At 38.6% G+C, this 25,522-nt stretch overlaps 1 protein-coding gene across 1 annotated transcript in view; it reads right to left on the bottom strand.

Moving 5' to 3' along the window:
• cobl (cordon-bleu WH2 repeat protein) overlaps positions 1-25,204 on the bottom strand; it is a 64,659-nt gene extending 39,455 nt beyond the window's left edge. Inside the window, 5 exon segments of the mRNA XM_042490030.1 lie at positions 1,489-1,717; positions 4,670-4,880; positions 8,068-8,262; positions 24,723-24,850; positions 25,100-25,204. Of these exon segments, the coding sequence (XP_042345964.1) occupies positions 1,489-1,717; positions 4,670-4,880; positions 8,068-8,262; positions 24,723-24,751 (664 nt within the window). The 5' untranslated portion in view covers positions 24,752-24,850; positions 25,100-25,204.
• Between the last annotated feature and the right edge of the window lie 318 nt (positions 25,205-25,522).

The raw sequence follows: 25,522 nt of genomic DNA on the forward strand, positions 1-25,522 counted from the left end.
TTTCTGCTCTTTTGTACCTGTTGCTGGTTAAGCCAATATAAACTCTAAAGACACAGAACTATGTCAACAAAATATTTACATGCTTTACATGCTGCACAGTAGAATACAATGTATTGTTGGTTTTGTGGCTCACTGCACTGGAATCTTTTAATAGTTTGTAATGTCTGGGTTTTTTCATGAGATCTAAACTTCGCTCAGCTTCCGTACGCCATACAATCTGGTTTAAGGTGGTAACAGAAATTAAAGACTGATGATGTTGAACTTCATGTTCCCTGAGTAAGAAAATTCTTTCCACCTGTGCTCAACCTTGAAAAGGTCACAGGGCAGCATGCTCTGTAGATGGTAGAGATTCAGGCTCAGTCGCAGTGCAGCACATCCTTGTTCTATACAGCCCACCTCTATTTGCAAATCTGTGTAGAACCATGATAATCAGCTTACATTCTGCATGCAAAGCCTGGCCCTCCAGTTTTTTTCATTTATAATGAAAATAAATTGATTCAACCTGGGTTTTTTTTTTTTTACTTTGAATGTAAATAAGGTTCTAGAGTTCATTAAAAAAAGTGACAGGATTTGTCTTTGGTCAAAAATGAGTGTGGACAATAAACATCAAAAGGTTGAAAACAATTAATTAATTAACAATTATTTTTCTATATATATATACTGATAAATAATGTTGTTTGTTTAATAACTGACCCCTGGCTTCCTTTCCCTTTGTAAAGTAGCCTCCAGAAAAAACAAGTTGAGATACCCCGGGTGTAGAGGCTTTGGTTCATAGAGAGCTGTCTTATCACTAGGGAGTGGAGGTGAAAACCAGCATTTGTGCTCATCTACTGTCCTTAAACAATTACTCATATGACAGAGAATAGAGAATCATTATTAAATTCTGTTGCACAACTTCCTTATTCTAATAGATGTCAATAAACTTTTGATATATTCACTGCCTCTTAATGATGATTAATAATAAAGCAGTTTGAAATTGTAGCTTAGTCAAAACTTTAATTTTTATTCCCTAACTTAACTCAATATGTATCTATTTCTATGTATATGTATTAATACATTTTTTCAAAGACATTTCAATTCACTAACAGCATATGCTTTTTCAATTACTATTCAGATGATGGTAATTTTCCGACCAACATCAGATAACAACATAACAACTTGGCAAGCAAAGACACCAATCAGTATCCGTGATGACGTCTTTTATCTGCTTTAATTAGCTTACAAACATTAGCTCTGTTCATATTTAATATAATCAATTTTATTTTAAAAACTCTATAAACAATATAATAAATACTTTCTTTTCATTGACACTCAATCTACAAATTTTTGATATTGTATTTATAATTTTGGCTCTGTTATGGGTACTTCAGTTTCAGTATACTTTGTCAATTGATCTACATTGATTTGATCAGTTTATTAAACTAAAAGTAATTAAACGGAAACAGAAAACAGAAAAAAAACAGACAGAATCAAGTGCTTAAGATTTACCTAGACTCTGATCATGTACATAGAGCTCCTTGATCCCCAGATCTGTCAGAGATTTATTCAGTGGCAACTCGTGGCGACTGATGCTGTCCTTCAGGAGCAGGACATGCGCAGGGTCAAACTCACACTTGTCGCAGATGACCGGTATCAGAGCCTGGAGTGGCACAAACGGGTTGACCCGTACCACTGCCTTCTGGCTGCCGTGGTAGTTCACCATCAAACGCACTGTTTTCTAAAACAGAGACGGGAGAATGAGACATTAGTGTATAACAAATGAATGAGATAAAAGGCTATTTAGGGCTCACTGTTCTAGCCACCGTGGAAATTTTCCCATTCTGGAGTCACAGAAGTTGCGGTGAGCTAGCAGGAAACAGAGAGTAAAAGCTTCACAAAGTCAAGGTCTTACAGGGAAAAAACAAAATGTGTGAAAAGAAGTCATCCAAACACGCAAAGACACTTCAATAATGAATAACTTAAGGTTAGACTTTGGTTGCTGACAGAAAAAAAGGAACATTTAATAGACTAAAGATGATGATGTCTGTGTTTATGTGCATACACTCATACATTCATGTGATCTTGGATATGTGTGCACATGTGTGTGTGTAGGTAGTCTTTCCAACAACATTACATAGTGTTCTATTATGGCGAACAGCACTTCTCTCTATACAGCAGTCTTTATCACTGTGGTTCACATCAACCGCAAGTGGTTCACATCAACCACCATAAAAACACTCCGAGGTCAAGAGCTTGAAAATTCATAAAATGCCTCTTCAGCTGGTGGCACTTCAGTGGCTTTTGTAATTCAAATAAGAGACATTCGGTATTATGTATCACCACAGGGAATGGTGCTTCAGATACATGAAAGCACACAGGCTTCTGCCAAGGTCTCATAACTTCTATAGTGAGTCATTTGTTTCAGTCAAAGCTGTTCCTGATTGATGACAGAATAGTAATAAATAAGAGTAGTACAGAAGGAGTCCATTGTGCAACTAAAAGTTGCTTGAGGTGGTTGATGCTACATGAAAGTCATGGGTTTTGCTAAATCAATAGTTCTTTTTAGATTGGGGAGAGTGTGCATATGTGCCAAAATCTTCTGCTAATCTGACAAGTAGTTTTCCAGGTGCTGGTCACAGACAGATAATCAGACAGATAAACAAACAGACTGACAGATGCATGCAGTGAAAGTCCCTCTGCTCCTTAAGTTCTTAGGTGTTTATTCCAAAAGTTAGCAGATGCTTGAGGTTTAAGTTTGTCTTCTATGAAATATTTCAGGGATGCAGGATTTATATTTGATGTTAGTGTTAGCTGAATCACTTTAGTTGCTTTTCACTTTGGCTGTAACTAATGATTATTTTCACTGTCGATTAATCTGTCAGTTATTTTCGTAATTAATTGATTAGTTATGTGGTCTATTAAATGTCATAAAATAATGAAAAATGGCAATAAGTGTTTCAAAAAGCCCCAGATGATGTCTTCAAATGTTCACAACCCAAAGATATTTAGTTTACTGCAACATTGTTGAAGAAACCAGGAAATATTCACATTTAAGCATCTGAAAATGTGTACTTTTTCCCCTTAAATTACTCAAACTGTGAATTGATAATTAGGGATGTCCCACTCAAGTGTTTTTGCCCCTGATTCCAATTTGAGTAATTTGATATTGAGTATCTGTTAATACCGTGTCCCAATTCGATATTTGTATTTACCTAGATAATACAGCATTATAATAAAACTAGTTCACTAAAAAACTGTAATTCAATTTACAGTGTTGTAGCAGCTTAAATTGAACATGAAAAAAGTTTCCACTTGTTGGAGCAGCAGAATCACAACAAAATCTGAATTTCTGCTGCAAATCATGCTCTCCGTTTACAACTCCTGTGTGATGGCTGACGTACACAAAGCATCGGACGGGGTGCTGGCTCAAAATAACCAATCCCGATCCTTAAAAAATGTGTTCATTAGGCCCGATACTTATCAGATTAGTTTGTGATAAACTTAATAATTGACAACCAATCATTGCAGCTCTACTTGTGATGTTACACTGATGTTAAAATCATACTTTCCTGTAATGTGAGGGTAGATACTAGAAACACCTCTAACACAATCCAGTTCAATACACTACAAATGTAAGTCTCCAAAATTATCATTAAGTTAAATCAATACCTTTCTAAAACATTTCCAACAAAAACTGAACATTATAACCTTCATGGAGATAGGATATATTGCACGGCTGTCGTATTAGATGGTATTAACTTTAGCTGAGTGCATCTGATAAACAACTGAGTGTTCAGTAAATCACAGTTAAATAACTTCATCTTAACAGCAGAGACTGGCGGCACAATGCAAGGACAGATAAAATAGAGTAGAAGAATGACTGACAGCAGTGTCTGAAATAGTGTCAGTCTCTGGCCTGAGGCCAGGAGAGTCAAAGGGAGAGAGAGCAGCCAGTGAGCCCTGAGAAGAGCAGAGAAATAATGCATGGTAACTAAAGGTAAGGCACTCATCAAATATTCAAACTGTAGGAGGAGAGCAGAGGAGAGGCAGAGAAAAAGGGAGAGACAAAGAGACTAATGCTCAGTAGAAATAAGTTCAGATCGACAAGTGAGTTAAAAAAAAAAAGATCAAAACAGGATAGATGATAAAGACTAAAAAAGGCACACTTGGACTGAAAAAAAGCAATGTAAAGAATTGATTCAAATGTCATGCTGGCAAGTTATTCCCACAGGCTTCCTACCTTAGCATGGGCTCTTACAGGTTTCACTGGCCTTGCTTTCTGCCAGCAGTCAGAGGTAAAGGGCAGAGAGGCGAGGGACGGACATTACGTAAGGCTCCAGGGTAAGGAGCTATGCATATAATACATGCAAACAGCACAGCAAATATATTAAGGGCTTTTTCACTGGACTACATAATTCTACTTTACAAAATAACATGCATTGCTTTGGGATATATTCTTCTAATTTGTTATCAAATTAACTTGTAACTTGTTATCATGTACACGCTAATTGTTAAATTTGCAGTTGTTGTTAAAATATTAGATTCTCTGTCCCAAAACACGCAAGACCCCAAGCCAAGCCTATTAAAACTAATATCAGCAGGTTTAAAATGTGCTATGACATGTTTTAAATCCTAAATAAAAAAGGAGACAAAGATCCAGTTGACAATATCAGGCTCTTCTGTAACTCACCTCTGGCACTTTGGGTGCCGGCCTGCGTACCACTTTCTCCTCCAAAACTTTCTCCTTGATGAGGACACAGGCCACGTTGAGGGAGCCCAGCAATGCGTTGGGCTTGAACCCCAAATTGTGGCCCTCGGGTGACAGCAGCTCCAGGGTGTGCAGTGCTGGATTCAGGTGGTAGCGGCTACACAGCTCGACCAGCAGGTCCATCAGCGCCTTACTGTGAGAGGAAGAAAGAAAAAGAGAAGGGGAGAGAGAGAAAGTGAAAGAGAAGGGGGAAGAGGGTGGGGAGGAGGGAGGAAGGGAGGGAGTTTAGAAGAAAGAACCACAGGAGGAGATGGGGAGCGAGAGAAAGAGAGGGAGGCAGAAGAGAAGATAGGGTTACAATGCCTACATCGCATTAGCTCTGCTAAAGAGAATAGTAATTACTTCATACAACAAAACCGAGACTCACTCACACCTGATGCACTTAGAAAAGGATGGCTCATTGACAGACGAAAAGGTTATGATTTGAAATACTGAGCAGTTTTACCAGAGATACTGTAGACTGAACAGCAATAGCACTAATGTTGACATTTAGATTAAAAGGCTGTCTTTGTTTTTTTTTTCAACTCCTTCATGAATATTTCTTGGTCATTTTGGGCTCATGATGACAGGATTTGCCTATCTGAAAATCCTCCTAACTATCATGAGCACCCACTAAAATAAATCCATATGATGACTAAAAACTTTGACTATGACTTTGTCACCAACCGATTTTGGGCAGATGAAGTCTCACTTGTTTGAAGCTGATATCCACTCTTTTAACCTTAAAATATATTATTTGTTACTATGATAATAATGGTGATCTTGGATGTTTGATTAATTTGATTATTCTTTATACATTTTTAATGAGATTTTTTTAGATCGTTACCTATTTCACTTCTTTTTCCTCCTAAAACTTAAACCTAAACTTTAATCTCAGTTTATTAAACAGAAAAATGTAATAAGCTGTTTAAGAACATCATATAACTATTTTTCCCTGAAACCTCAAGACTGAATATTTTTTATAATTAAGTAAAGATGTACAACTTTTTTATGTGGTGATCTCTTAATATTTTTATTCTACGTTCTTCATCAGTATTTGTGTCCCTTATATTTTCATTTGCACATGCTGCTTTTGTTTACCTGATTTTTTGATTATTATCCATTCATTTAAAAAGAAAGTGGTACACCTAGATCAGTCTTTAGTTACAATATTGATATTGACTAAAAATTTACATTATGTGAGAGGGGACTTAAAGCTGAACATAGAACAAAATAATATTTAGAAGAAATGTTTTTTTAAAATGATCAAGAAAAGGTCTAGTATTAACAAGGTCTTACTCTAACTTGTGTGGGAGACTTGAAAACAAATGCCAAAAAAAAGAAGGCAGAGAAGCCACTTATCATATACTGTAGATTTAATCTGTATGGCTTATGTAGGCAGAAAGTCTAAAGAGCCTCCCACAATAAAAGGGCAATGACAAAACATGGAGAAAGAAAAACGACAGGCAAATTGCAGAGTACATGTTGATATGACTAACTACTTCTATCCATTAAACCACAGAAGGAGCTCTGAAGTCTGCTTCGATGCTTTGTGTGTTTGTAAGTCTGTGTGTGCGGGGGGGGATGCAGCTGATGAGGAGGCCTGCAGTACAACCTGTCAATCCTCAGATAAAGAAACCAAGAGACAGTCTCCAATGTTTTCTGGGAACAGCCAGATCAGATGACAGAACTGAGAGAGATACCGCTACAAAGGATACCATTGACAATCACTAACACACAGACAGAGTCTACAACTAAAACGACTGTCTGCAATCAGCAGACCCAGTGTCTTGTGTTACTATGTGCTTCTTAGGCTGATTTTGCATGTCTGTTCATCAAAAACAAGTCACAACACAATCAATATCCAAAAGGAATGAAAAATGTAAAATTAAATGCAACATTATGCATTAAATGCATAATGTTACATTTTAACCTGTTGCCCCCCCCTCATCCTTGCTGAACTTTAGTTTAACTGCTGTCTGCATCATAAACTGCTGATGACAAGTTACTTTATAGGGGCATATGTTTGAGATTATGCACAAGGCATCTACATATAATTTTTCATTTGATGGACTGTTCCAGTCATAAAAATGACAGCTTGGGTTTGAATATTAATCTAAGTGTAATAATGATATTAGTAGAAACAATCAATGACATAAACAGATAAGGAATGTATAGGAGAGCGGAGGTAATGCATTATCTAACTTTACCGCTACTTAAGGAGTTTAGGTCTCGTCAGGGTACACTGGGGAGCAGAAAATGGCCCCTAATAGAGACGTGCAGCTATAAAATGTATTCTCTGTATGCTAAAGTCATCACACATTGAATGGAAAAGCAAACTATGTACTACTATGACACAATATTACCTATAATCAGATACGTATTTTACTACAGTATTGGCATCAACTTACAATTATTCCACAACAGAGCTACAATTAGTGAGAGACTGTCTGGGAGACTGTCTGGGGGAGGGGGGGGGGGGGGTGGGGGGGGTTGTACAAGTTATTATCAGCTACTAATGGCACATCTGTGTGTTTATGACACCTCAGCCAAATCTTATCTATGACCATATGAACTATTACAGTGTCCAGGCCCTGATGTTACTGTGTAAACACAGCTCAGTTCTATGCTGTCATAAATATATTCAAAAAAATGCACATATATAAAGGTATGCTATGCTGTTTGTTACTGTTACTGTTTGCAAACATGCACAACATACTGTTTGCAAACCCCTGATTCACTCTTGTTTGGCATTTCGCCTATTTGTGGTTACATTGTTTTGAGCTTTTTTAAGAAAAATCCTGCAGTTAAATTTAAAAAAGATACCAACATTCTGTTACTATTAGTGAGAAGTAGCACAGAGACATCTATGGGCCTATAGTTTGTCTATAGTTACTCAAAGAGCGCCACGTTGTTCTGAATAAGGGAGGCATCCCTGATTTTCTGCCCCAAAGAAGAGAGCCTCATTAGAGGCAGAGAGCGTTAGCAGGACAGCCTTCATCTGGAAGCGCTCTGTGACAAAGCTTATGCTGAGACTGGGAATGGGACCCCTTGACAAGGCCCCACTGGCACAGCAACGAAAACAGACCTAGAAGCGACAAACAGGTCTCCCACTGTTTGTCAGGTGACTGGCCAATGAAGGTCAGCCAGACATACAATAAAATCATACTGTACAGCAAAGCAGCACAAAGATCCTCATATTCATAGATAACAATAATTTCATGTAGGTATGGATGGATAGACATTTTGCAGCCCACAGTATTCATACGCAAACAAATGATAACAAGACATTTACAGACAATGCAATGTAAAGACAGCAACAAAAACCTGTGTCCTCTCACCTGCCATCCTCAGTTACAGAAGTCTGATATCCCTGTGGTAGGGTTAGCTGTAAATCCACAGCGGGTCTCAGTACATTCTCCTTGGTGTCTATGCCTGATGTCCCTCCCCCATCAGGTACAGTGTTTCTGAAGATATGGCGTGGGGCAGGTAGAGGGGCCTGTGGCGGAGGTGGGGCACGTGCCTTCATTCTCCTCCTGAGAGATTACAATGATAAAGATACAAAGAGGATAATTTTATTAACTTTTTAGGTGTTTGTTGTAGTTTGCTACATTGTATAATTTTTCCATGAAGGCCTTTAGCACAGCATGCTCAAAAATAAATAAAAACACATATTGTCCTTGGGTATCACGTTTACAATTTGCATATCAATCCGTTATCTGATCCAACAAAGATTTATGATGTTTTGATTATGTTAAGTAAACAGTCTATCGATTATTTAGTAAAACACCTCATTCCATGCAAAGTTTAACTTTCTGAATCATTATTATTAATTCTTAATACAACAAATTAAATTATGAGGTAAATTGGTTCAGCTGAGTCATTTGTCTTTGTCTTGAGTTCAGTCTTAGTTACACAGCATGACACACTGAACAAAACCCACTGCGACCACCACAGGAGCAGCCTGAATATCAATGACTTTCCTCTATTTTTCTGTTTTTGACACCACCTTTTCTTTTCACTTCGATTACATAAAAGTCTACAGATATGCTGATCTGATCCTTTTAGTCATCAAGACGATACAACCCTGAGCAGCTGCTTATTACATCTGTTTCATAACAGATGTAATTACACCCTTTCTAATATCATTTTTGAGCATTCATACTTTTAGAAAAAAATGCAGTGTCAAATAATCAATGTGTGCTTTCAGAAGTCAAAGTCTAAATAGCTTTTTGCAGGTGAGGAAGCTCAGTTTCAATAGTTCAATTGACGGGTGAAATAAATTATTATTCTCATATCCCACTTGACACCATGCAGTCTATCTTTTTAAATAATAATTTGAAAACATAAAAGACAGTTGTCACAGCATAAAAACAATGATTTGATGAAAATCAAAGTCCAACTGAATCATGAATTTAGAGAATCATGTCTGACAGCAGAAGAAACCTCTATAAAACTATATGGGGGGGCTGAGTTGCACAAAATTGACTAAATCAAAATGATAAAATTAGAATTTTCTATTTCTGGTAGCACCAGAAAAACTTTCAAAACAGCAATATTTATTGGTTTGGCTCAGGTGTATACATTGCACAATTTAGTTTTGAAAACAAGGTAATATTTTTTAAACAGACGAGAATGAAAAGCACACTCAAAGCACCGCTCCCATGGGCGGAGATGTGGCAGATGTCAATGACATGCTGCTATCTGCACATTTGACCTCGGCTCAACATAAACTGTACTTAGCCTGACAGAGACAGCTGATTAGACAGAAATCAAACACTTCATTCTGCTAAAAATGACAAACAGCTATTCTATAGCACACATTTCAGCACGCACGCCCTCTCTGTCTTCGCTGCACAAATATTAGCCTTGGATAACAAATGGAAAACACCCCACTCACGTCAAATACAGTCCTTGTGTTGACTGAGTGTCCCAAACGTGTTATGTATCAGGCTGTTTATAAATCCAGTTTCAAGGATAAGGCATGCTCTCGGAGAGAAGGTGAGTGTTAAATCTAGTGGTGTATAATCCAGTCTCTTTCAAGGTACTCCTGCCCAGTGTAAGGGGTGAAGAGAGCACAGCGTAGGAAGAATGCACATGAACATAGCACAGTGAGCGGACTCTAACCTGGCTGAAGTTAACTATTAACAGCTGAGTCGGATATCAACCAGCTCTCACCCACAAGACCCAGAGTCACTGACTCATTATGCAACACATAAAGTGTTTTTCAATGGATGCATTATAGGGATGACAGACTGTACTTCAAGGTTTGACAGCATTGATCATAATCTACTTAGGAGTCACACTGCAGATAACTTCTAATCACAAACTGCAAGGTGCTCTGAGTAAAGATGTGTTTAAAAACGCCTGCTTTGGTCACAAGAAATTAAGAGAGGAAAATTATTTCAAGAGCACCATATAGGAATAATTCACCCCCAAGTGACCATTTGGATATCAATTACTATCACTGTTGTGTGACTTTGGTGAATCCACAGGTCTCTTTTTAAAAAACCAAAGCCACACAATAACACAAACAAACTAACTGAATGAGGCAGCAGTAGACCAGCAGGTTCCATGTTCAGCTAGGTAAAAGTACTGTTTTGTTTTGGGGTTTTTTCTCAGTGAAGACTGGTTTTGAAGAGAGTATAGAAAAAGCTTTATTTTCGGTTTGTAAATTGATGCCTTGCAAGGATTTCACTGTTGTTAAATGTGGGCCAGTTTTACTTAGTTTCATTAAGAATTTCTTTTCATATCTGTATTCTTCAATCACAGGAGGCGTGCAAAAAACAAAGTTTTCTCATGAATTCAACATAACACAGAGTGGGTGATTGATCCACAAATTGTCATTTGGGGGATGAAGTATTCATTCAAAATTATGTATATGTGTGAGATTTTTGTACTTTTCTGTTGTGCGTGTGTGTGTTTCGAAGGTAAACAGAACCAGGCTCTGTGGAGCTGTGGGACTGGGTCCTAGCCAGGCTTAACACAGTCAGCTAGTATCCTTCTCTCCCTCTCGGTTGCTGTTTGTCTCACCATAACATTTCACTCTCCCTCTCTCTCTCTTTCCCTCTCTCGAACACGCACAAAGACTCCTTTAGGAAAAGCCTCGTCTCCCACAGAGTTAGAATGAGCGAGTGTAAACCAAGAGAGAAAGAGTGAGAGAGTAAAGGAGAAGCAGGGAACGAAAAGTAGAAAACCCTGCTCCGGCACGGGGGGGTGGGGGGTGGTAAGTGCTGAGCAGCAACAGGGACTGAGTTACAAATGGGCTAAAACACACACGTTACTAATGGACCTCTCAAAACCACTCAGGTCTTTCCACTTGACTAACCAGCGTTAAAAAGGATATATTTCTTTCACTATATTCTTTTAAAGCTGTTTAAGGTCAAACTAATGTTTCTAAGATTTTCAAAACATCATCCAGGACATCATGTGAGCAGCTATGAAACAGAGTGAACAGAGAGATCTGTCAATACAATTTGGGGTCCACAATTTAGATAAAAAAAATAATACAACCAAGAGCACCCTGGGATGGGAACATACACTAATTCATCAAAGTTTCTCCAGTAAGTAATCCACACAGCATATCATGCTAACACTGGCATACAATATATAGATAATGTCTCATGATTGCAAAGAGTAGGATTATTATTACAGGTGAGCTGCACATATCTTCCATCAACTGCTACACTAAATTTTAACAAAAAAAAGTAGTCCCTACAAGTTTGTTAAACTTGTTATCTATGTATTACACTGAAAGTAGTATATGTGGTTAAAACGTATTCCTCCTTCTCCAGCATAGAGGCGTGGCTGACCTGACTGCCATGTTAGAAACAGTCGAGCCAAAATTGAGCACTGGCACCGGCTGTGGCAAACTTTATCATTTTAGTTTCTGAAAACATTTGAGGCAAGAAATAAGCGATGCAGTAAGAAAAACTTCATATCATATTTGATAAGCGCTGCTACAGTTTGACCACATTTAACGAGCAGTGACTGACATGACTGACAGCTGCGTTAGAGAGACTCCTGTGCTCTCATTGGTAGTTTGCATGTAGCCACTCTAGCAAATGCCATTGGAAGCACTGGGAGGAGGCAGAGAAACCTGACTTCTTTATCATAGATTATCTGTCTCATTTACTTCTGTCCAGATGTAGTGACAGTTTCAGCAAATGAGACAAAGTTATAAAAAAAGTTATTTTTATACAAATTGCCAACTGTAGCTTTAATCTATAGCTACAGTAAAACGTCTGGCATCCTCTAAAAGAAAAGGCACAACCTGACAGGTCAATCACCATTTCTTAAAAGCAGGGAACTCTATTTTACATTTATTTACCCACGATAAATGTGACTGTACAGACAACTTTGTGTTTTTTTTAATACTCCATGAGTACATAAGATTAATTAGGATTTTCACTCCTACTACAGCTTTCTCACTTCTGAGACAATGCTGGTTGCCAGCTATTAGTGAACATGATTTTATAGTATTATGTTGAAGTAACAATCTTGCAACTTCACAGGTGTCTAGAGGCGCGTTTCCACTACATGGTACCGGCTCTACTCTACTCTACTCTACTCTACTCGCCTTTGATATCAAGTACTTTTCTGGGGGTCATTTCACATTAGCTAATATCCCCTCAGTGTAGCTGGTCATCATAGCAACACTGCGTGAAACTGCCGTGATGTCATCTTCAACGCAACACACATCCGCACAGACTCACACTTGCTGGATACGTTTGTCAGCCATCAAGGTGAGGAACGTTTGCACCTCCACGAGTGACCACGGCGTGATCTTTCTCTGCCATTTTGGGAAAGAAAAAAAAATGATACAAAATAGCTTGGCTGTTTAAAAATGGTGGGCATGAGTTTGCACTGTTCAGGGTATTCCTGTGCCACGCATTGATGACATAATGACGCAGTGATGCAGTGATAATTCCCTCTGACCAATCGGTGGTCTGCAGAATTTCCACGTCACCTTTCAGTACCTCATAGTACCCGGTTGGCTTTTTTTGGAACCCCAAGTAGCAGGTACCAAAAAAGGTGGTACCAGGTACTTTTCCCTAATGGAAAACCAAAAAATGCAAGAGTAGAGTAAAGTAGTGGTACCATGAAGTGGAAACGTGCCTTAGGTGTCACTCTGAAAAATACAAACTGCAGTTCAATCTTCCAAAACACAACACACCTAAAGTGCGTTTCTTTAAGTCAGTAGGTGGGTTTCCATTATGGATTTCTGCAAAACTTAAGCAATATTTTTGAAATTTGGATAAAACACAATTGTGAGATAACTGCATTTCCACTGAGTGATATCATGCGACTTCTCTCGCAATGTTACGCAACTTTCCTCATGCGATAACATACCAAGACGCATGGCGATGGATGTCCAAAACATAGGTAGCTTTATTTCTATAGCAGCCACTCAATACAGCCAATCTAATATCGCCATAATTTCTTTGTCTTGTGTAAGAATTAAGGAGATTTCTGTCTCTTCCTCCATCCACACATATCGAGCCATGCTTTGTAGAATGTCATGTGACTTTGTTACTTTTTTTTCTTCTTTGGGTTTACTGGCAGTTGGCATACATAAAGTTGCATTACCGCCACCCAGTGTTGCACATGATATGACCTTTAAAAGCAAAAAAGTGTTTCCATTTCAGTTTTGTGAAATATAGCTTTTCTGAATCGCCTGAAATACCACCTCATGCGAGCATAAAAAAAGGTTTTTGCGAAAAATGGGACTTCTTTTTTGATTGATTGCCATTTTTCCCTCAGGCGTATTTTGTATTCACAATTTCAATTCACACAATTTGAGGGTTGATGGAAACCCACCAGAGATACTCTCAGTCTGACTGGTGGTTATAAGTAGGAAGACTTGAATGCTGTCTCAAATACACATCCATTTTTTTTTAAAATAAAATAAAAACTGTAAAACTGACAAAATCATTATTAAGCATTTTGTGAACTTTAGCATATTGACTACATACAGAATCGACTATATGTCAGTGCAGTGTCTGAGTGAGCTCAAGCTGTTTTAACCTTTCCTTTGTAAGTAGATGTAGGCCCTACCAGTCATCCTATTTGACCGTCTGTGTGTTAGCCTCTTTAACAGATTAGTCTGAGTGTCTCCATGACTGTCTATGCATGTGTGTGTGTGTGTGTGTGTGTGTAAGTGTATTTGCAGTGAGTGTCTAAGGTATAAGGCTACCTCCTCCCTGACCCAAATACAACCTTGCTCCCTCCTGATCAAGTCACTTGGGATAAATCAAGCCTGGATGTGTGAGCAGGGCTGTTTGTGCACATGTGTGGTTGTGTTTGTGCAAAGATACAGATCAGTGTGAATGCAGGACTAAATGAAAATTGCCCAAAATTAAAACTGTGCCACGGACAGATGGAAAAGGTGTCAGATGATTTCAGTATGCAAGCAAAACTTAAATCCTCTTCAAATTACAGGTTTGGTGAGATCACTGCACACACAGCGCGACTGAGTGTGCAATGCAAATCCATGAGCTGCACACACTCAGATTGCTGTTGTTAGTGGACAAGTTAAATTACATAACAGTGCTCAGACACACTGGAGACTACCTTAAGGATTTTGCTGGGGAAAGAAATAACAGTCAGTGGCTGTATTTATCCAAGCCCTGGAAACACAGCCTAAAAAGTTCCCACCCTGGAAGTCTTATAAAAAATAATGGAATATATTTGTTTCTGTTCTGAACTGTGCTCTGTCAGCACAACCCTCACCAGAACTTATTCCAAGTTTTTTTAGATGAGAACTATTTTCTGCTATGCCCATATCCTTCTAATCTTCTCTTGAGCCTTAAAAGTAACCAGATACAATTCAATTACTTTGTGTTAATCATATTTATCTTGCTTTCTTAAGGATCCAGGCTAAAATTCTGATATAGTAAAAACTGTCAGACAGTCTGTTACTAATAATAACAATTCGTTGGTGCAGAATGCTATTAATGGGACTGCAACTGAGAAAAGAAGACAGACGGGTGCTGTCTAAAAAAGTCTGCTGTTGATGTGAGTAAACACAACTATGATTAAGGCAGCAGACAGAGCCACATCAACTCATGAAGTCAGTAAGTCAGTCAGAGAGACAAGACGGATGGACAGCCAGACGTGTCTCCAGTCTGGAACATAGACATCCCGTCAGATGGGAGTCTGTTTAGTGTCAGACAATAGGATCACAAAAACAATGAGCCACTATCTACTAATGAAGCCAACCAACTGGGAATGGAGCAGATTAATGGGCCAAAAACACAGAGCCGACTGGCCTACATTCACTATGACGTGCTGTGTGCATCCTTAGAACATAAACAGTGGATGAAACCAAAATTCTATGGCAATAATAAGGGTTGGTGTAAAAATAGTCTACATATCAACATTACATTGTTTGAGTAACAAACAAAGAAAAGACTTCAACACCGGCTGTCTTCAACACCGGCCAAATTATTGCCTAACCTTTTCCAAAAGCTGGGAGAAAGCTGGTGTTTCAGATCTATTCTGTCCTGTCAAACAGATGTTTGAAGAGTGTAAATTCCTAAAACTTTGTAGTTAGCCTTGTGGAATTAAACCGAGCATTCACAATACTTGAAATGATTCTGACTGAAGAAATACGATCACATTTATATACATAGCTCTCTGAAGCAATTTCCTGTCAATAGCTTTAAAGACAGTTTGAGAACAAAAAAGGCAGCAATAGATCTGAGGTTGGCTATCAATTGCAGTGTTGATGGTTTGATCACAGTGAGTGAGACCTATCTTTAAGCAACACCCTGAACCCAAAAGCCTTCTTCACTACTACTGCTAAAGTTTAGAAGTAGTACTGTAGAAGTATACTATTCTAAAATTCAGAGTTAAAATGTAGTCAAAGAAACACTGCAAAATCATTTTGATTTAAAAAAAATTATAGCTCCAATCTGTCAAATTACTGAATGTTTACAAAATCAAAATGGCCTCACTTCATGTTCATACCCTCAAAACTAAGAATATTATTGAGAAGGTAAATCAGTAGAAACATCAACAAAGCAAGCATGTTTCATCCCCGAGTGCCACTTAAAGAGCACACCCACCCACTTGCGTGGAAGTACACACACTTGTCTGCGCACACACTTGAGTTTTAACCTTCCAGTAAGTTTTAACCTGCAATGGACAGAGTGTGGTTGATTCACATCCTGGACCCTGAGCCACTCCCCTCACACTCACACACACTATCCTGCTACCAAGCCAGCAGCATACCCCTCGGGTGTCATGGTGTCACCATGGCAACCTATGTTTACACCTCTTGACTGCACAGAAGAGTGCAGAGCTCAATTTAGTAGCAGCTGTCGATATTGGGTGCATGCACACAAGAGGTGAGTGACCCAGAGACAGAGAGGCAGAAGTGAGCAGGGACAGAAAGCAAGAGGAAGACACAAAGAGTGTGAAAGACTTTTTGCTTTTGAGGTGAGTAAATAAGATATATGAGCTCAGTAAAGTGTTTGTTTGCAGTTGCTAGGCATATATTTTCCTAATTCAGCACATGCCTTAATGCTCATATGCCACACTTGGTTAAAGCCTCACCCCAATGCAATGCCAAGTAAACTGGCTTGTATTATTGATAATGATAGTCTGACCCTCTGTCTTCACACTACTTAGACAGTCCACCACGACTTCACCACTGTCCAAAAAAAATAAATCAAAATATAAGGGCACATTGAATTACATCTGATTTTCTGCATGTTTTACTTTGAAAAGAATGACACCAATTTTGAGGCATTTCAAATTTGTTTGGTAATCCAACATTCAAATTATGCATGCAGTGAATGCCATTTGAGCTAAATCAAACCTGCATCCTCGTACTGGTGAGGAAGGATAGCCGGACCGTCAGACTGGGCTTTCAAATCATAATGGTAAGCTCAGTGGCTGGGGACAGACTGCCATCAGTGATGGGCAGTCGCATCGACCATGGGTCCAACCCTACCTGGTAGAACTATGTATGGTGTCATCCATTCATCAAAAAACAGCTTCATCGCGCTACTAGAGGTCTTAAAGTCTACTGGGAACCTTTTACAATGCTGCATTTGTGGAAAAAAATGAAATTATGGCATAGGAGACCAGATGATATTTACACAGGCAACCATTTCAATAGCATTAACATGACTTGATACAAGATAACCTGCTAAATCCATTTTTGACAAACATACTTCCTCAGTAATAGTTACATAATTCTCTAAAATCGATAAATCCTCCAAAGTTATACAGGTCCACTAACAAAACGGACCCAACCTCAATGATTCTCTGCGAGGCTGTACCCCTCTGTGTAAAATTACGGGCTATTATGCTTTTGTATTGGAACATCAACAACATTTGGCTCCACTCATGGCCAAACTTCACTTAATTACCAAATACCATGCGGTGGCAACAGGCTGTGGTTGCAATTTGTGTGCAATCATAAACCTTTCTTAACATTTGAATGATTAAGTAATATTTTGGAACTGGACTGCCCTAAATGCAATAATTTCACTACATTTGCAAATAAATAACCTGGATCACAAATCATCTGAAGGCTCTGATGGACTTAAAGTGTAGGAAAATCCCAACTCTTTCTTTATTTGTATCAGTGGAGGTACAGTTAAGTTGCTTTTCAGAGGCTGCCGCATTTAGTTTTATCATTTTAAATGAGAATTAGTCTTGAGATGGTTCATCAGGTTGCATGTGACTTCTCTTCTACTATTAAAACAACCAGGTTAGAGCTCAGCACAATCTGTTCAATAGGAGTGCAGCGTTAGTAACAGTAACATAATAACCCTGGGGAGATTTTTTTTTAAAGACAACACCACACCTGAGGTGCTAAATGAACTGTTACTCATTGGGATCAATTAGGTTGCTTACACTCCTTACACTTATTTGAAGGGTTCACATTCAGGATGTATTTGCAATGATGACCTCAGGTAAAGCCAGTGAGTCAGTCAGTGATCCAGAGGTATCTGTTTCACACCTACTTAAAGAAGAGAAATCCACTTACTTTAACAGCACCCCCACCCATCCTCTCCTCCTCTTTTGTCACATTTAGTCATCTTGTCCAATTGTGACCAGTGACACACAGGCATGCCGACAGACATGTTCCAAGACAACAATAATTCTCCAAAAATAGGAGCAAGACGCCAACTTGCCACTCTGTCTGAACAGCAGGAAAAATCCTGTCTAACTTCCCTTTGGAGACCTTACTTGACCAAATATGACTGACCCGTAAACCTTTTCCCATTCCTTTTTCTTAACATCTAAATTGTGTCAAGCCTATTTCATCTTAGTCATCTCAAGCCATATTTTAATAACTGAGGTTTGATTGAGGCATTTGTGGAATGACATCAATAAAGGGCCATCATTTTCACCTGTATATTCCTGGACATTCATGGATAAACCCGGTGTTCTTAACATTTATTACGATAAGTGTACAAATCAGGCACTCAGGTAATGAGCCAATTCCTTTTGCAGATCATATTTATTAGTTGATGTATGGTCTCGATTCTCTGACATTTTAAATCAACTCTAGATCGTCAGTGTCAAAGCAAGACCCCTCGTTTCCTATTTAATACATATTCTAACTTTAAAATGAATCTCATAAGGGGGGCCTAATATATTAATTGTTGAGTGATGTGAGCATTTACAGTGTAATTATTGTTTTTACAGGTACAGCAAGAGAAGCTGTACACTGTGCACCAGCTAAAGAAAAGCTCCTGGGTGGCAAAGGAAGGAGGACAACCAGAGGGGGGAAAGGGAAGGAGGGATAATGAATGTTGGTAAAAGGGAGGGTTAAGGGAAAGCTCAGGTGGCACAAAGCCCCATATGGCTGGAGAGCAACAAGAAACGGGAATAGAAAAGGGTAGATGGGTGGAGTCCAACATCAGAGACCAAAAGGAGGGAGAGATGGAATGTCGAAGCAGAACAGCAGGAAATAATAATTAGTCTGTTCTCTATTCCCTAAGCTGTTTGTTCAATTAGAGAGAGCTCCTGCTGGAGAAACAAGAGGAAAAACACTTAGCTTACAGATACTGTGGGTTTTTTGCAGACAGGCACAGCTTATAAACACCCCAGGATACTTTGATTTGAAAATAATATACAACGTAAACATATTTTCATAGTAACATTGTATGTTTTCTACATATTTGTACACTAAAAATTAAAGTTTGTACCATTTCTTGATTTACAGTAATTAAATATATCCACCACAGGGATAAACTGTTTTGGATTTGATGGTCTTTTATTGTTATTTACTATTTGACAGTTTTTTTTAACTGTAATTTATTTATCTTTTTTAGATAACTTTTAGCTTTTTGCCTTTGTTACATAGAACAGCTTCAGCGTGGACAACACAGCCTTTTTACATGGGGCGCCCACTCTACCAGGTGAGCTACTGGGCACCCCTCCTGTAAATTCTGCAAACATTTTTTTTACAGTGTTCAATAAAATTATGTCCAAAATATCTGCAACAAAGTCTTAACCACTGGATCTAGTTTTGGCAGGGAAAAGGCTACAAATAAAGAAACATATTTTTGCATGGCCCAAGCTTGCTCTTTTACCATACTATCAGGTCTTAGCAAAATACATATTTTTTTTAGCATTCATTAACGCTGTTTTAATAGGAGGATGACAAAACAGCCATGCCACCATTATTTCTTGAAAAGGACACCTGTTGCTGATTACTGACAGAGTGGTACAAAGCAGTTATGGTCCACTATAATAGAGATAGCAGCAGTGTTTAAGGGTTTAACACTTACAAAAACACTATAATCTGTGCAGGAGAAAGTGCACTCCACCACCTCTGCCTTATCAGGCGATACCACTGCTATAGCACGTCAGTTAATGTTGGAGGAGTCATTCCAGTCTGTGCACACACACACACATGCAGTCCGTCTGTCTTTCCTCCCTGACAAACCCACATACCACAGTGACTAACATATGACTGCAGGCTTCCAGAAATAAATCTGCGCAGCCCATAACAGCTGCATAAGAAGAGTACAGGGAGATAGACTCACTGTACTACAGATACTTGAGACTGATACACGGGCACACTTTGTTGATAAAGGTGTGTGCCAAAGCTTTCTTTCACCATGGACTGTGGTTTGCAAATAGCAGAAACTAGGCTGGATAAAAGTGGGGCCTAAGGAGCACAGCAATCTATAAATACAGCCAGTCTGGATGTCTCAAATGTTTCCGATGGAGTAAATATATTCAGAGTGCCTGCACTAGTTTGATTTGTGCACAGACCAAGGAGCCATTAATTAATCCTGCTGTGCCTGGCCTTATAATAAACTCCTACTTGGAGTATATAAGCCACACTACACTACAAAAAAGATTGAAAGTTCTCATAAAATGCGAACAAGGGCAGCACTCAGCACTTCATTAAGAAGTTAACTACATTATCTCCTGTGTTCAGCATATTTAAAGGTCTAAATAACACATGAAACAAAGTTTAACCCTTGTAATCCTAACCCTAACCATACGCTTTATCAGTTGGTCTTGTGCTTTATTTCTACCATACACCGACTCCTTATTAAACGGACAAATTGAGCAAAGTTCATACTCTATGCTTTTGATCTAATGCAGTCAGTGTATACTGTGGTAAGGCTTCTATCCGTGCTGAACATTGCTAGTGGAAGCATTGCATCCACACCCTGTCTATTTAAAACAGGATGGCCTGTGAAGTGAACGCAGATATTACCAGATACACTCTGTACGGCTGCCAACAACGCATAGCCTCAAATGTTCTCCCTCTTGCCCATCTCAGTTTTCACAGGAGTTAAATTTAACAAGACATAAAATAACCCTAAACAAACAGATGTGACCGCATACACTAAAACATTTTCCTCTTTGCAAAAGTACAGTATAGCCTTCAAGTAAAAGAAAAGAAAAAAAGAGGGAGCTCCCTTAGTCAGCAGGACAGAGCTTGCAACTGACCACTTGAACCTTTAACTTCTAAAAAAGGTAGATGTTGTGAAGGATAGGGTGGGGAGCTTCTGTCTGCATCTGTCTCAAAATCTCTCATCATTTGAGACCCCAGCAGAAAAAGATACAACACTGAGGGATAACATTATCTTACAATACCTAGTCTATCTCTCTAATCTATTTTAAGAAACTGTGTGAACTGACAGACACATATGGCATTCAAATACTATGCAAAGGATGAGACTGACACTTTAGCCCAGTGGGCGCAGCTTTGAATTAATGAGCATTTACACTGCAGCTAGCAAGCGGTGTTGAAATCCCTCCGTATACAGTACTCAGGAGCGCACACAAGCATGCATGGACAGGACAGTTGGTAGCCAATAATTATCTCAGGGTGTGTGCTGAGGAGGATAAACAGACCGTTATTTGAAATCCCATACTGTATTTAACTGTAAAATCTGCCAGCCTTTACCCGTGGGTGAATTTTAAAACTGAACAGAAACAGAAATGAGGCTACCACAAACAGCAGATGGATTTTGAAAAAGAAAAAGAAAAAAGTGTGACCTACCAACAGTGAGGCAGATGGCAGCACAAATCAGTAGATTGAGAATGTAGAGGCTTTTTTTATTTAACTATTCTTCGCACTTAATAAGCACCTTGAGGCAAAATTTAGAAATAAGACATGCACCAAGCCAATAAATGGAAACTAATGAGTTTTTCTACATCTGGGTGTGGTGTAGTTGATCATCACTGGGTGACTGAAACATGTGACCAAAGTAAACTCACAAGGCTCTGACGTCACATATGATTGCGCCTCCAGAAAAGAAAGAAAGAAAAAAAAATATCTATTAAGATTAGTAAAACAAAAAATTAAAAAACACAAAAACACAACTGAGTGATGCTGTGAATTTAGAGTTATTTTGAGCAGTTCCCTCTTAATCCTCCCTCCGTTTATTTAAATTAGTCTGTTGCTTTTTTATTGCTTTTGTGGGAGTGCATACTAAAACTAAAGGCATTCAACAAAACCACATTAATCAGAGGCTTGTGGACTAAAGCTTACTCAACACACAAACAAGCATGTAGGCAGACACAAATAAACTCAAGATCCAGACATGTAGAGAAAAACACCACTGTGCTAATTAAGACTATTTTCTGCTGCAAACGAGAAGACAGAGGATTATAACTACACTAGTCTAAATGCAATTACAATAAAAGATGCTCCAACTGACACAGGGGACGAAAAATTTAATCAAGAGACTGTTCAACTCAGAAACAGAAATTTCATGTACCACAAATGTATTCTTGAGTGGATCATTTTTATCTCAGTGCACTGAGAGAAATCAGCACTCATTGGAGATGTTCCAATTCCAGTTTTGGAAATGCATCTGATACTGCCCAAAATGCAGGATGGGATATCAGCACGTGTGGTACTCTAAGCACCAATCCAATACCACTGATAACCTTTTAAGAAGTTTAATAAAAAACAAAAAAAAAATAGCTGTTTTCCTGGAAATCAGTTCCTTTTAACTGCTTTAAATCAGTCACCTACACAGCTGTTGTGCTGTGCACCAGGGAAAACAATGAGTTTCCTGTAGATACCTTAATGTGAGCCGTTGTCAAAATGTCGGTAATATTAACCGTATTTTACACTGATAAGTCCCACGTGTAACAAGGAAACACACACAATATGTAAGGCTTTGGTTTCATGATTACTAGTATTTTATTATTATTTTTATTTTTTTAAAACACAATGGTATCAGATTAGCACTCTATACTGGGGGGCAACCAATATCGGTTTTTCAAGGCCAATACCAGCTATTATTAGTTAATGAGCACGATAACTGATATTTGGAACTACCATTTACAATAAAATTTAAAATCTTTCTGTCAATATTAAGAATTTGGCATATCAGAAACTCTAACATAAAACTTTGTTAAAAAGCCATTGGCAAATGTTAAATCAAAACTGAGACTTTCAACATCATGTACAGAAAGATCCCAGCAACTTTTTATAAAAGGGGATTAATAACAATAGCTCCCTGAGGTTTTACAAAGTAAAAGTTCTATGCTGACACTTTCTTTGCACTTTTTAATTAATTCTATGGGCGATCATTAAAATATAACGCTGCGACAGAAAAAATATTGGCCCCGATAATCAGCCAGGCCGGTAATCTGTCAACCCCTACTCTGTATTGGCCAAGTTAGTGTCTGGAATGAGAGGAAGATGCCTTTTGTTTTCCATGCTTAATTACAGGCTTATAAAGCTCAGAACTAAGGCTTCATTAAGCGATCTCTCCACTGCTCCTGATGTACACACACTAAACACTGACACATTCACACACACTCACACACCCACTACTCAGATTTCAATGGCCAGGTACAAACAAATTTCATTTCCCTCAAAAGAGCAGTGTCTTCCTTCCTCATTTGCTTGCTTAGTGACCATGCTGTCTGTGTGTGCATGTTAAGTGTGTGTGTGAGGGTGAGTGTGTTTGTGTAGTTTTTATGAGCTGTGTTTCATTAGAACTGGGCGTATAGTAAAGAAGCTACTCCCTGTGTGATGACGAAAAAGAAATCCCAACACAAAGGGAGTTGTCATGGTAATTTATATGGAAAGAAATGTCACACACTGACCGGATAAAAAGGCATTTTGGGTCCACTGCCAGCTGACTCTGTGACAAGTCTACTTTGTAAATTGGCCAAAAGGCTCTTGAGTATCTGAAATCACTGTATTTAAGAGTATCTGGTTAAAGGGACCTTTACTTGAAAGATCAGGGGAGAAATAGACCGAGCCTTAATTCACATCATCAACACTCTTTCTAGAAGTATTACACCCTACTCGGGTTGCCACACAGGAACACCTGTATTGTACTTTTTATACACTGCTGTCAAGCCTTCACCACACACCTGCAGCGTAGATGGACTAGTTTAAAAGGGTCCTGAAGAGCTAATACGATAGATAAAAGGTGTGAGTAATCTCAAATAACAGCACACACATAAACCCCATGTTTAAACCATAATTACAAGGCTGACTTAAGAATTGCACTACGCAGCCATTAACATAAGTAACTTCAGTTAGATGACTACTCTCGCTACATCTGAGCTTACACAAATACCTACATATACCACATATCCTGCAGAAATGTCAGGAAGGTATGATGGTACCAAAGAATAGATACCACCAAGCCCTATGAGAAATAATGAAAAATTACCAGATATGATAACACACACTGTACTCATATTTAACAAAAAAAAAATCCATAAATCAGACACTGACTATAAAATGCATGTATACTTTATATTAGATTAAAAATCCCTTATTTGTCCAATCACAATAACATGTGAAAGACCAAGAGCTGTTTACCACCGACATAAAACAGCAGCATTGGCCGTCATTTACAGTCAGTGATGATGCTGTTTATGTGATAAGGTGATATTTCTCCTTACAGTCCCATGCCATGTAATTTTAAAAAAAAAATAGGATTCTGTGGTAAAACATCATTACTGTATAACACTGTCCTCACAGCTCATATTGGGATTAAAGTGAAGAGGCACAAACTCTAGCTGCACCCCAAACAACACACCACCAGCTAGTTTCTCTCCACTATAGCAACCAACCACACTGTTGCACTAAGCTTTGCTCCAAAGCTGTTCATGCTTATTGTCTGTCAGAGGCGGAGAGACAGTAAGCAACAGTGGAGCAGGCTGACCTGGCTGCTGGAACACTCTCTGTGTTGTCAGTACTGACTAAAGGCTACAAATGCTTTCTAAGTGTTTGGTCATGGGGCTGCCCCATAATGTAGCCCAAATAATTTCAGTGTCAAGACAAACACCTATCACTGGAGACTTTAACAGTATCTCACAACCAGAAATATATGCATATATGTTAACTGAAAATATGACAGGCAAGGCTTAAGTGGTAACATAATGCAAAGGCAACAAATGTCCCGTTTGTTTAATGGCAAGGCCTTTCGGTTTTTTCCGAGCTGAAATTATATTAATTCTAAGGTCATTTCAAGTTATGAGAGCATGAAAATAAATGTTCAAAAGTGTCTGTTTTTGAAGGACTTACCCTGAGGGCGGTTTTGAGGACTCAGTCATTGCAGTGATTACGATATCCAACTTCAAATGATAGCTGTCCTCGAGCTCTCAAAATCCGCTGTTGTTCTTAAACTCGGTGGATATCCATTTCACTATCACCTGCGAGTTGGCATATCACAGTTAAATTCATTTGCATGAGTCGGGTTTTCCAACATATCGCAACCGAAACAACGACCTGTATTTTTGGAGAGAAAAGAACAACTTTGTGTTTTCTGTTACAGGTCCAACAAGTGACAGTGCGCAAAGATGACAGTCCACCGTGACCTGAAGCACAAACCGCAAAGTGTCCGTGAGCTCTAACTACGACACAAGAACCGAAAAATGTCTAGTATTTTAAGTCCAACTTACTTTAGTCAAAACGGCCTTGCTGCCTCATTATCATGGACTGAGTTCCTTGTAAAATACACTTGATATAATCTTCGCAGTCCCCCGCGGCTGATTTTCCCTCGAGCATTGTCAAGGCAACTGGATTGACAAAGTGAACTTCCGGTATGACTTTCCAAAGTACAGGTTCATAAACACTCGCATTCACTGTTTCCACCCTTTCACGTTTTCTCTATATTTGCCAAGCCTATATACCCTATATTTGAGGGAATAAAAACTTTTAACAGCACATCTAGCGTACTACAATGACCATCTTATAATCCTATTCGACCACTGAAAATTTTAAAACAAAATTAAAGATGCATCTTTATTTCCACTTACTTTTAGCTGTCTGATGCTCATGCATCTTTTCTAACCGTTTTTAATATTTTCTTTTTTACATTACTC

Source organism: Plectropomus leopardus, chromosome 7 (assembly GCF_008729295.1).
Source record: "Plectropomus leopardus isolate mb chromosome 7, YSFRI_Pleo_2.0, whole genome shotgun sequence".
In the NCBI taxonomy this organism is placed as follows: domain Eukaryota; kingdom Metazoa; phylum Chordata; class Actinopteri; order Perciformes; family Serranidae; genus Plectropomus; species Plectropomus leopardus.